The sequence below is a fragment of the Alosa alosa genome, chromosome 18 (genome assembly GCF_017589495.1).
Source record: "Alosa alosa isolate M-15738 ecotype Scorff River chromosome 18, AALO_Geno_1.1, whole genome shotgun sequence".
NCBI classification, from domain to species: domain Eukaryota; kingdom Metazoa; phylum Chordata; class Actinopteri; order Clupeiformes; family Clupeidae; genus Alosa; species Alosa alosa.
Genome location: NC_063206.1, coordinates 4,444,264 through 4,456,763, shown reverse-complemented (window position 1 = coordinate 4,456,763; position 12,500 = coordinate 4,444,264). Strand labels below are relative to the sequence as shown.

General features: G+C 45.9%; 2 protein-coding genes across 5 annotated transcripts in view; both read right to left on the bottom strand.

Moving 5' to 3' along the window:
• ubtd1a (ubiquitin domain containing 1a) overlaps positions 1-6,562 on the bottom strand; it is a 9,890-nt gene extending 3,328 nt beyond the window's left edge. The window contains 2 exon segments of the mRNA XM_048269802.1: positions 5,470-5,617; positions 6,382-6,562. Of these exon segments, the coding sequence (XP_048125759.1) occupies positions 5,470-5,548 (79 nt within the window). The 5' untranslated portion in view covers positions 5,549-5,617; positions 6,382-6,562.
• A 1,903-nt stretch (positions 6,563-8,465) lies between these two features.
• The window catches only part of zdhhc16a (zinc finger DHHC-type palmitoyltransferase 16a), a 16,393-nt gene continuing 12,358 nt past the window's right edge, over positions 8,466-12,500 (bottom strand). For all 4 annotated transcript variants that reach the window (XM_048269127.1, XM_048269126.1, XM_048269129.1 and 1 more), the window contains 4 exons: positions 12,440-12,500; positions 12,017-12,140; positions 9,901-9,971; positions 8,466-9,225 (listed from right to left, as the gene is read on the bottom strand). The exon at positions 12,440-12,500 is cut by the window's right edge and continues 25 nt beyond it. In XM_048269127.1, coding sequence (XP_048125084.1) covers positions 9,123-9,225; positions 9,901-9,971; positions 12,017-12,140; positions 12,440-12,500 — 359 coding nt within the window. In that variant the 3' untranslated portion in view covers positions 8,466-9,122. The remainder of the gene's footprint in view (positions 9,226-9,900; positions 9,972-12,016; positions 12,141-12,439) is intronic.

Sequence of the window (12,500 nt, the reverse complement as noted above, 5' to 3'; positions counted from 1 at the left end):
TCAGTTCTCTGAACACACACGAACACACACACACACACACACACACACACAGATTATTTATAGACTTCTGGATTACCTCATGTCACCCAGCAACACATAACAGGATTTACCTTCCTGCCTTCCCAGAATGCATTGCCTTGAGGGATATGGGTAGTCAGACCAAACACAGGTGACAAACAAAAACACACACCTGTAGAATCACACACACACACACACACACGCAGAATGAAAATTACAGCTAAAAATTACACACCACTGTAGCTAAAAATTACACACCACTGTGTGTGCGTGCATGTGTATGTGCGTGCTTGTGTTTGTGAGAGTGACATTTGTATGGTGCATAAGTGTAGGTGTGTGTGTGTGTGTGTGTGTGTGTGTGTGTGTGTTTTTTGTAACTGACATCTGTGTGGTGCATGAGTGTAGGTGTGTGTCTCTGCGAGTAAGTGAATATGTTTGTGTGTGTTTGTGTGTGTGTATGTGTGTGTGTGTGTGTGTGCATGTGTGTGGGTGTGTGTGTTGAGATATGCTTCAATTCCCTTTGCTTACACTATCAACACCTCATGTCTAACTTCATAAATTCATAAATACTACTATGATGCCCACAACCACACAACACACACACAGACACACACACACACACACACACACACATAGCCCCAAATGCAAAGTCTAGAAACTACCAACCTATGTATGCCCAAGGCTTCCTAACACTAACACAATGAGCTGGTACTGTGTCCTAGGTTCTCAACACTAGCACAATGAGCTGGTACTGTGTCCTAGGTTCTCAAGACTAACACAATGAGCTGGTACTGTGTCCTAGGTTCCCAACACTAACACAATGAGCTGGTACTGTGTCCTGGGTTCTCAATGGCAGAGAGTTATTCTGTGGGAGAGTCTTCCATGAAGAGACAAACAGAGATCGTGTCTGATGCCAGAGAAGGTGCTTGCAAGAGAATAAACCATTCAAAGCGTACTGTATACGTAACACACACACACACACACACACACACACACACACACATATAGACCTGAAGAGAAATTAATTTCTAACACTACATAACACACACACACACACACACACACACACACACACATACACACACACGTGCGGGAGCTCAAGAGGGGATACTCACGTTTTAGCACTACGGCAACAGAAGGGTGATAGTCTCTTGAGTTAGCGACGCCCATGACGACCGTATCCAAGCAGCTTGTGTTGCTGTGCCGGTGCTTACATCCGATTTCAAACAAACTAACAAAACACACACTCCTGTCCTGCAGGTCTCTCTCACACACACACACACACACGCCTGACGGTGCCCTGCTGTCAGACACTCAGGTGCAGAGGCATCTTCCAGTGATGCAGAGAGGTGACGAACCCAGCTATCCTCACTGCAGCCGGCCTCTTAACACACACACACACACACACTCTCTATCTCTCACCTCCTGCACTGACAAATATAACACACACAGTCTTCTTTCATCGAACCACTTGCAAATTAAACATACATACCCTCCTCTGTTAACTGCTTGCAAATATAACACACACACACACACACACACAGATTTCTCTACCTGACTGACAGACACATAAGCCCTGCCCTCTGGGTTTTATTCAAGTACCGAGTTCACCCACCCCTGGTTCAACAGGACTGGCCCCCGCTTCTGAGAGCTTTCTAATCCAATCAGGGCTATTTCCAGCTGGTTCTAACTGACCTCTGTCCAGGCCTGGTCAGAAATAGCCTGTCATACCCAGATGGGTCCAAAGCCACAAATACACACAACAGGATTACATGAATTCCAGGTAGTTCCGTAAGTGTGCGACGACACACACACACACACACACACACACACTCACACACTTGTTTGGGTTAGGGGCAGCAACAAAAAGCCACACCCAACATCACTTCACACACACTTGTCTGATGTGGACTCTCATTACACACACACACACACACGCTTGACGGTGCCCTGCTGTCAGACACTCAGGTGCAGAGGCATCTTCCAGTGATGCAGAGAGGTGACGAACCTAGGCACCTCACTGCAGCCGGGCTCTTAACACACACACTTCTATCTCTCACACCTCCCTGTACTGGACAACATAACACACACAGTCTCTTCATCTAACCCACTTTGCAAATTAAACATACATACCCTCCTCTGTTAACTGCTTGCAAATATAACACACACACACACACACACAGATTTCTCTACCTGACTGACAGACATAAGCCCTGCCCCTCTGGGTTTGATTCAGAAAACTAGGCTCCACCCACCCCTGGTTCAACAGACTGGCCCCGCCCCTGAGAGCTTTCTAATCCAATCAGGGCTATTTCCAGCTGGTTCTAATCCGACCCTCTGTCCAGGCCTGGTCAGAAATAGCCTGTCAAGGGCCCAGATGGGTCCAAAGCCACAAATACACACAACAGATTACATGAATTCCAGGTAGCCTCAAAGTGTGCGCACGCACACACACACACACACACACACACACACTCACACACTTGTTTGGGTTAGGGGCAGCAACAAAAAGCCACACCCAAACACGCCCACACACACTTGTCTGATGTGCAGGGACTCTCTCACACACACACACACACACACAAACACACAGTGCTTTGTGCATTGGGGTGATCATGCTGGAACTAAAAGGGGCTTCCCCACACTGTTCCCAAAAAGTTGGAAGCGTATAATGTGTTGGTATACTGAAGATTTCCCTTACTGAACCAACCCCAGAAAAACAACCTTACACACACACACACACACACACACACAGTGCCGTTATGTCCTTATACCTCCACCGGCATGGCATGACTGTCCAGTGCACACAAAGCAACGTACACCTGGTCCATCCTGAAGGAGAATTCAGGACATTTTTCCACACAGATCACAGTTTCTCGAGGACACCGAGTGCTGTCGGTACGGAAACAAACCGGTGTTCTGCCTAGCTCGAGTTGCTGCAGCTAACAGCAAGAGTAGCCAGGCAGCTACAGCGCTACACTCTGGGGGCATGAACATGGGGCAGCTACAGCGCTACACTCTGGGGGCATGAACATGGGGCAGCTACAGCGCTACACTCTGGGGGCATGAACATGGGGCAGCTACACTCTAGGGGCATGAACATGGGGCAGCTACACTCTAGGGGCATGAACATGATCTACAGTGCTACACTCTGGGGGCATGTTCATGATCTACAGTGCTACACTCTGGGGGCATGTTCATGATCTAAAGTGCTACACCCTGAGATGGCGAGCCAGGCCAACATTGTCAAACGTCAGTGTCTGACCACACAAATACTCTCCTGAATGAATGGACAAACAGACAAAAACATAATCTTGTGGAAATCCCTCCCAGAAGAGTGGACGTCGTCACAGCTGCACAGGGAGGACCAAGTCCTTGGGGTGGAGCTGCACAGGGGGGACCAAGTCCTTGGGGTGGAGTGGGAGACTAAATATTACCTGGAGATCTAAAGCTCCAGTGGCCCCATCAGTGGCCCCAACAGGGGTGGGGTTTTTAATGCCCCCTCCCGACAGGGGGTGGGGCTGTAAATTGTCCCTCCCAATAGGAGGTGTGATAGTTGATTGCCCCTCCCAACAGGGGTGGGGTTGTTGATTGGAATGGAATGTGACCCACCTTAGCCTGATTCCTCTTCAGGGGGGAGACCTGGGGCAGCGGAGCACACTTCTGTTCATCTGCTATATGAGTTGGACAGGACCTCTCATGTTTACATTAGATTATTAGATTAGATTATTAGATTAGGTGCAACTTTATTGTCATTGTGCAGAGTGCAAGTACAAAGACAACGAAAAGCAGTTTGCATCTAACCAGAAGTACAAAAAAGCAGAAAAGGCAGGGTTCCCACACCTTGGTTAAGATCAAATTTAAGGACCTTTCAAGGACTTTCCAGGCCCAATATCCTTAAATTCAAGGACCTACTGTAATGTGTTGATAAATTTCAAGCGCGGGCATGGTTAAATCATGTTACCTCAACAGACCAAGGATACCTTGTCACAGTTTTCTTTTATTTTTGGTCATATGACAGGCCTATTCTATTTTTCATGTTTGTATTTTGCATAAAACTGAACTGAAATAAACTTGTCCTAAACAAGTTAAACTCGTTACCATGAACATGTCGGTTTATTCATCAGAATGTTAAATTAAATATTTGGGCAACAAACACTACACGCGGGAAACACGCAGAAATCACGCTGGCTGTGTACATGTTAATAAGCGGAATTGTACGTAATTGTATGGATTTTTTTTCCTCAAAAAGAAATTCAAGGACTTTCAAGGACCTCCACTTATTTATGTCTCTTTTCAAAAACTTTCAAGGGCCTTGAATTATTTTTTTTAGATTCACAAACTTTCAAGGATTTCAAGGACCCGTGGGAACCCTGAAAAGGGCAATTTGATATACAGAGTATAGGCAGGTGGTGCATAGACAGGACAATATAGTGCAGTGTAGACAGTAGTATACAGCTGATTTACAGAAGGTGTTTAGAGTAGTATACATTAAACATGTACTGTTCTTTCAGTATATAAGTTGGAGAAGATCTCTGCTCTGTCATGTGCTATTCATCTGCTATGAGTTGGAGTGGACCTCTGGCATGTGCTGTCTGGGCTATTCTACTGTAAACCTCTTTAATGACCAGCACTGTTACTGTTATTGTCTGTAGATGCCTCACAATTTAAGATGTTGTCTAGTATGCTACATTACTTTCTCAAGCATGGTGGAAACAACACACACACACACACACACACACACACACACGGTGGAAACATCCTTTGGAAATGTAAACCAACTCAAGCAACAGTTCAACTGTTTATTTCCTACCTAGTGGAGATCCTACTCTGAGTCCTTGAACAAACACACACACACACACCTTATCTCTCAACTGCGGAATGTTCCAGCAGCATGGGATAAAACAGGAGAGCTGGAGAAAGCAACTTCCTTAGACATCTCTGCAGAAAGGCTACTGCTTTGCCACACAATTCATTCTTTTGATTAATTTAAACTAATATAATTAAAACTCTATTGCAATAGGACCACTTCACTTGGTGAGGTCATCATGCCTGATGGACACACCAGTCCTTCATCTGTTGGTATTGCTTGACTGCCAGGGTTACAAACACAGGACTCTCATCCTGTGATGGGGGGTGGTGGCCGTTTAGCACTGTAGAGGGGTTGAGCCGTTTTAACACAACCGTTACACAACAACCTTGTTTATAACACATTAGGGGCCAGGGGTTTCTGATCTAAGACCCTGACAGGCAGCACGGGTGCGGACACGCCAGATTAGAGTGCGCGCTGTCACTCGGCACAGCTCAGCTAATCTCTACGCGTGATCTCCCAAAAGCCTCTCAAACCCGCGAGCGACCGTGTGTAGCTGCCACGGCCACATCTGAAATAATTAGCAGCCCAGCAGCACGAGACCACCCTAGCTGCATCCTCGCGCACCGCACCTCTCTCACCTCCACGCTTCTTGTTGCGCCTGCCGCCGTTCCTGCTCGCGCCCAGCGCGCGCCTCTGGGTCCCCACGCATCCTCCCATGGCGTGCGTGCGTGCAGGGCAGGCTACTTCTCGTGGGCCATAATAAGAGTTGGCTACGTGAGAATGCACCTGCAGACAAACACAAACAGATCAAAAGCCGTTTTCACATCGCAGGTGCTTCTGATGCATTTATCTTTCAGCAGCTTAATTAGCTCCTGCTGAATCATCCAATCACTGAGATGCAACAGCAACGCCGTCTACATTTAGCCTATAATTAAAACAATAAAAAAACTGAATCATTTGCACACTGAAAGCTCAATGTTATGATTACAAAATAGGCCTATTGTTTTAACCATATTGGTTTACATTGATGCTAGTACATTAGCATGTGAAAGGTTTCATTGTTCATGCATAACATTACTTCAAAATTTAGTCAGAATGTATGTCAGAAGTAAAGTAACAGACGCGCAAAACAGATGTTATGCTGGTATGCTCCAGATTATAGAGTCGGAACTGAGTAGTTATTTTCGGGACATCATTATATAATGGGACTCTTGCCCGCTGGATACGGTTCGGTTGCTCGAGGCGCTAACTCCGGGGCAGACACACACACCGCACTAATCTTCAGTGACGGGTCTAATCTTCGTGTCGCCAGCCGTCAGCAGACAAGCGCCGCAGGTAGCTCGCACGGCCACCGCGCACCGGACAGTTTGCCGGGCTGTGGCACAAACATCGGACCGTGTGTCCACTCCCCGGCGTGCACCGCCTTCATAGTCACTTTACTCGCCTGTGCGTGCAATATGTAGTTTCTCCGTGCACCTCATATGAAACAGCAGTCTAAACATCATACCTCCTGCCAGTTAGCACATAGTGAAATGGTGCTGCGTACGTACCCGAACACGCCCCGGTATACCATCAGGCCAGTCGCCGGAGCAAGGCGAGTAGTGCAGAGAGAACGAAATGTGCAAGAATGAGTTTGCAATAGGCCCTGAGCTTCTTACTATGCGTGCTGCAGGTCCCGGCTACAGCTTCAGATTTTAAATCCCTTGGTTGATACTCAATGAAACGCATGCGCGCAGCGGGACGTCGGGTCAGGGAATCTATCTGGTCACCTACGGGCACACGTGCCATGTCTGACAGCGGGCGCCTTTTGCTCTCGCGCACGTTGAACCGGCTGAAAGGGCAGTTGTGGGTGTAAACTACACAAACGTGGGAAGGCCTGACGACGACAGATCAGGAGACGACAATTGGATTCGCTACTATCTCAAGATGTGTTTTCCATCCCATAATAGTTGTATTTATGTAGCCTAGCTAAGACTTCTGCTCTAAATGTAAAAAAAAAAAAAAAAACTTCTATTGGAACCCCCTAAAATGATAAATCTGACTAAATATCAATCTCTACTGCCTGCCATTGCAGTATACCCTTAAAACGAATGTGTTAGAAAACAACACAAGTTGTGTTTTTTTTTATGCATGTATTTTCACAAATATTTTTCACATCCAAAATCACACCGCACAACATCGTAGACATGTGTAACTAGCCAAGGCCTCTGCCCCGATCATCCAGATCTCAGCACACTTCAGCCAAATCCCACCTGTGTGTGTGTGTGTGTGTGATTGACATCTCTGATGCACTTGTGTGTGTGTGTGTGTGTGTGTGTGTTGGTTGTGGTCGGAATACAGTGACCTTCTGCCCTCTACTGGCAAGAGACCGGTACTGTGTCAGTTCCTTTCATCGAAACTCTTAATTAATGCATTTTTAAAAGGTGCTCTAAGGCTAAGCGATGTTACGCGGTTTCTAAGCGAAAACATTTTCTGTCACATACAGCAAACATCACCTCACTATCCACTAGCTTCCTCTGGCCTAACTACACTGTAAAAAACGCGGTCTCTGTGGACAGACCAGACTCCAAAAACGGCAACAAAAGTCTGGACCATAAAACCATAACAAACTGTTCCAGCCAATCACAGACAAGATGCGCGTTTAGGAGAGTTTCAATTGCATGGGAGGGAATAGCAAGCTAGCTCTCTGTTTTGGTTGAACATCAACAGTAGTGTTGGATTCTCTGGTTGTTGCGTTGTGTTTTAGTTCTAATGTCTGTATTGAAGATGGTCAATAAAGCTTGACGGCGGGATCAGGATCGGCGATTAGATGATGATTTATTGTAGATGGTACAACAATGAATAACAGAACACAGGCTAAGTCTCAAACAGTAAAACTGTGCAGAGTCTAACAGTTGTGGTTGTTATTAGAAGCGGCTGCTGAGCCTTCCGACAGAAGATGCTCCTCGGGTCGCTTCCTCGATCCATCTCCAAGTCAAAACCTAAGACAAAGCCTGTTATACTAAAACATACAAACGTCAATCATGGCAACGTGGCAGGTGCCAACCAGTGTACACAACCCGGCCCTGGCCAGATGGAGATACTAGCCTGAATAGGCAGACATGCTGTCTCCCTCGGCCCATGTTCTCACTGATGTTCCTCGGATGTTCCTAAACATCGGCCTGTATGACCTTCCTGCTGGTACACAGGCCTAAGGCACAGTTATGTACAATAATATGGACCTCTCCCTGTTGTATACTACACACAGAAGTAACATATGAACACATCAGAATACAGTAAGAATACCCCAGAATTCTACAGTAGTGACGTTACCCAACATCGCTTAGAGCACCTTTAACTAGTTAGAAATGCATATAAAAAGACCCAACATCACTTAGAGCACCTTTAACTAGTTAGAAATGCACCAACATCGCTTAGAGCACCTTTAACTAGTTAGAAATGCACATAAAAAGACTGTTTTTATTCTTGGATAAATATTCAACTGTTAGTTTTGAGTACCCATGACTGCAATACGACTACTGTTGTGTAATTTTCATATCATCTGGGCCAGCCCAAGCTGGTGTGTGTGTGTGTGTGTGTGTGTAAGACTGAGAAAGGAAGAGAGAGACTTGGTGTGAAGTATAAACTGATCTCATTGTGACTGTAAAAAAAGAATACGTTTAATAGTTTGAATAAAGTTAAAAAGCACGACACACATCCAGTACAGGCATGTGGACATTCTCCATAACTCCACTGTCCCTTAGCAGTCCCAACTGGAGAAAGGATCCAAAATGGCTGACTGTACAGGGGCAGGTGGTTCAGTCAGTAGTAGATCCAAAATGGCCGCCTCTGTGGGACGCAGAGGTCTAGATCCAAAATGGCTGTCTGTACAGGGGCAGGTGGTTCAGTCAGTAGTACAGTAGATCCAAAATGGCCGCCTCTGTGGGACACAGAGGTCTAGATCCACAATGGCTGCCTGTACAGGGGCAGGTGGTTCAGTCAGTAGTAGATCCAAAATGGCCGCCTCTGTGGGACGCAGTGGTCTAGATCCACAATGGCGGCCTGAGCAGGAGTGGCTGGTCCAGTGGCTCTCAGCAGCATGCTGTCCCCATAGGCTGTCCCCCAGCCATCAGCCAAAGCACAGCAGTGCCCAACAACCACCAGGATGACCCCACAACCAACACCACGTGCGTCACCATGACAATATCACAGAGAGGGTCTCAGAGGTTTCGGATGAGCAGAACGGAATCAGAGCACTTAGTGCAGGACGTGTGTGTGTGTGTGTGTGTGTGTGTGTGTGTGTGTGTGTGTGTCACACAGGAAGGGCTTCTTTTCTCTTGGGGTGGAAGTCCCACGTTAGGCCGTCTCCACAGGGGGGGTGACTAGAGGGCAAGAGAACCCGTGTCACCCAATGACTGTGGAGAGAGAGAGACAAAGTGTGAGGCAATGACACAGTGTGTGTGTGTGTATGTGTGTGTGTGTGTGTGTGTGTGTGTGTGTGTGTGTGTGTGTGTGAGTGTGTGAGTGTGTGAGTGTGAAAAATGTTAAAATACCAGCCATTAACTCTTTCAGTAGGTGGTTATAGCACAAAAATGGTTGTACTTATTTATGGTAGCCTTGGACATGTTCATAGACTCTGGGTTAGAGAATTGGAAATTGCTGGACTTAACAAGACAAAATCTAAGCAAATAGCCAAATACTGCTCTGTGTCAGCCATCATAGGCAGTCTGCATGTATGGAAAAGGCGGTGCCATCTCTACCCCTGATAATACGTATTTATCCACTGATTTAGCTGATCATATGTATTTATCCACTGATTTAGCTGATAATATGTATTTATCCTGATTTACCTATAAAGCTGTAAGCACTTGCACAGTGTTTGTGTTGCTGTGTGAGACACAAATGGGCTCTTTATTAATATTTGGAATGCTGTGTTGTTGTAATCAGTATTGGTCATCCTAAATAAATGAATTAAATGTGTGTGTGTCTTTATGTGTGTGTGTGTGTGTGTGTGTGTGTGTGTGTGTGTGTGTGTGTGTGTGTGTGTGTGTGTGTGTGTGTGTGTGTGCGTGCGAGTGATGCAATCTCACCTTCTCTTCTCGACACCTAAGAAGAGCTTCCAGTTGTTCAGGCGTCCATAATTGTAGGGGTTTTTGTAGACCTGTCGACACATAACACACACTGAACAATTCACAACATGTGTATGTGTATGTCTGAGAGAGTGTGTGGGTGTGTGTGTATAGGTGTCTTTGAAAGTGTGTGTGAAAGTGTGTGTGTGTGTGGGCACGTGTGAGTGAGTGTGTGTGTATATCTGTGTGCGTGTGTGTTTGTGCGTGTGTGTGTGAACGTGTGTCTGTGTATGTGTGTGTGTGTGTGTGTGTGTGTGCAGTGTGTGTGTGTGTGCGAGTGAGTGTGTGTGTGTGCACCTGCGAGTGAGTGAGTGAGTGTGTGCGCGTGAGTGTGTGAGTGTGTGTGTGTGTGTGTGTATCAGTGTTGCGCGGGTTTGGTCACAAGCGGCCCACGGTCGCCCGATATTTTAATCAACCCGATCACACAACAAAACAAATCAAACACATCAAGACAAAATTATACCCGACCCGCGATCCGACCCGCTTATTTACAAAATGTGCGCTTTTGGTTATAGCCTACCATGCAGTGTGACTGTAGGCCATTTCTGTAAAACAAACTCATTTAATTGTGAAACTTTATGCAGTAGAACTACACACATGCAGGACATAATGTTTGCGCAGCAGAGAGAATGAGAATAAGAGTGCAAGCACGCACGCAACCAGCAAAGGATAAGCTAAACACTAAGACAAGACTTCAAGCCCATGGACATACATTTTTCTTTCGAAAACAGAAATGGGAAAGGCAGCAAGGTAGGCAAGAGAGATACATTGCTGGTCAAAACGTTAGCATAAGAACTGGTTGGCTGAATGAAGCACAACGCTTTACTGAAGCACATACACTGTTTAAAGTCACGGACACCAAAGTAACTTTTATGCATGCGCAAACCTGTATGGCCTATACATACCGGTAGATATGGCTGTGTAGCCTGTGTACCACAACATTTATGCCTGCAGGCGCCTGCTCACTAGCCTAGAAATCTAGATGCACCTTAGCGGCAACAATGTGGGTCTGGCTCGTCAAGCTGCCTGCTCACGGCTGTAGGCTAAAAGTTTAACATGGGCAGGTGGTAAAGTATCAGCATTATTTTACTGAACGACTTGTCAATAGGTCTTGTACCTAGTCCCAGGTCAGTATATAAAGCTATCTATTGCTCGCATGAGGTCTGGAATTGCACTTACTCGGGTTTGGCTGTGAAGAGGGCTTAGTCTACCACTGCCTTTGTGACGAAGTTACTGTATGTTGGTCCTGCCTGTTTTGCCTGTTTTGGCTTTGCAAGCTACATAGAACATAACTTTAATCTCCTTTGAACCTTTCCAAATATTTCCCATATATGAACTTTATTATTTAGAACATAACAGTTCCACTACTCCACCCTACAGTCTCCACCTTTACAGAACCTCCATCTCCAAATCCATTTCCCATATACAGCTTCCTACAGTTCCACCCTACAGTCTCCACCTCTACAGGTGTCTTTCCATTATTTTACCTCTCCACCTCTACAGTCTCCACCTCTACAGTCTCCACCTCTACAGTCTCCATCTCTACCTCTCCACCTCTACAGTCTCCTTCTCTACCTCTCCACCTCTACAGTCTCCACCTCTACAGTCTCCACCTCTACAGTCTCCACCTCTACAGTCCTCCACCTCTACAGTCTCCATCTCCACCTCTACAGTCTCCATCTCTACAGTCTCTCTACATCCACCTCTACAGTCTCCAGTCTCTACAGTCTCCATCTCTACAGTCTCCATCTCTACCTCTCCACCTATGTGGCAAGTAGGTCTGTATGCTTCAACCAATGATACCTTTGAAAAGCAATTATGAGTTAAATATTGATGTTAGCCTTCTTGTGATACTTTTAAGTATTTTAAAATATATATATATATATATATATATATATATATATATATATATATATATATATATATATTTAATTCATTTTAACTGACCCGCCTGCAAATGACCCGAATATCATTAAAATATTTTTTATATGACTCATAACCGCGGATGACCACTTAATTTCGGGCAGGCCGCGCAACACTGGAGTGTATATCTGTGTGTGCGCGCGCATGTGTGTACCTTGCCCCGTTTGCTGAGTCGTTTGACCTCCTTCTTGTTGATGTGTCTTTCGATGCTCGTCTCTCCACGAGAGATCAGCATAGCGTGCCACAGCGTCAGACCACCCAGAGCTACCGACACAGTGCTGCAGGACACACACACACACAACACACACACACACACAAACAAACACACATGCACACACACACACACACACACACACAGCAGGACACATACAAACCAACACACACACACACACAGCAGGACACATACAAACATACAACACACACACACACACACACACACACACAGCAGGACACATTCAAACACACATGATGACCAATGAGTAATGGACAGTTACTGGTCACATAACACAGAAAAATGTGTGTGTGTGTGTGTGTGTGTATGTGTATCTGTATGTGTGTGTGTGTGTATGTTTTGTACCTGGTCAGGACCCACATGTAGATGATACTCTTGTTCACCAGTTTGTCCTTGAAGGTAAAGG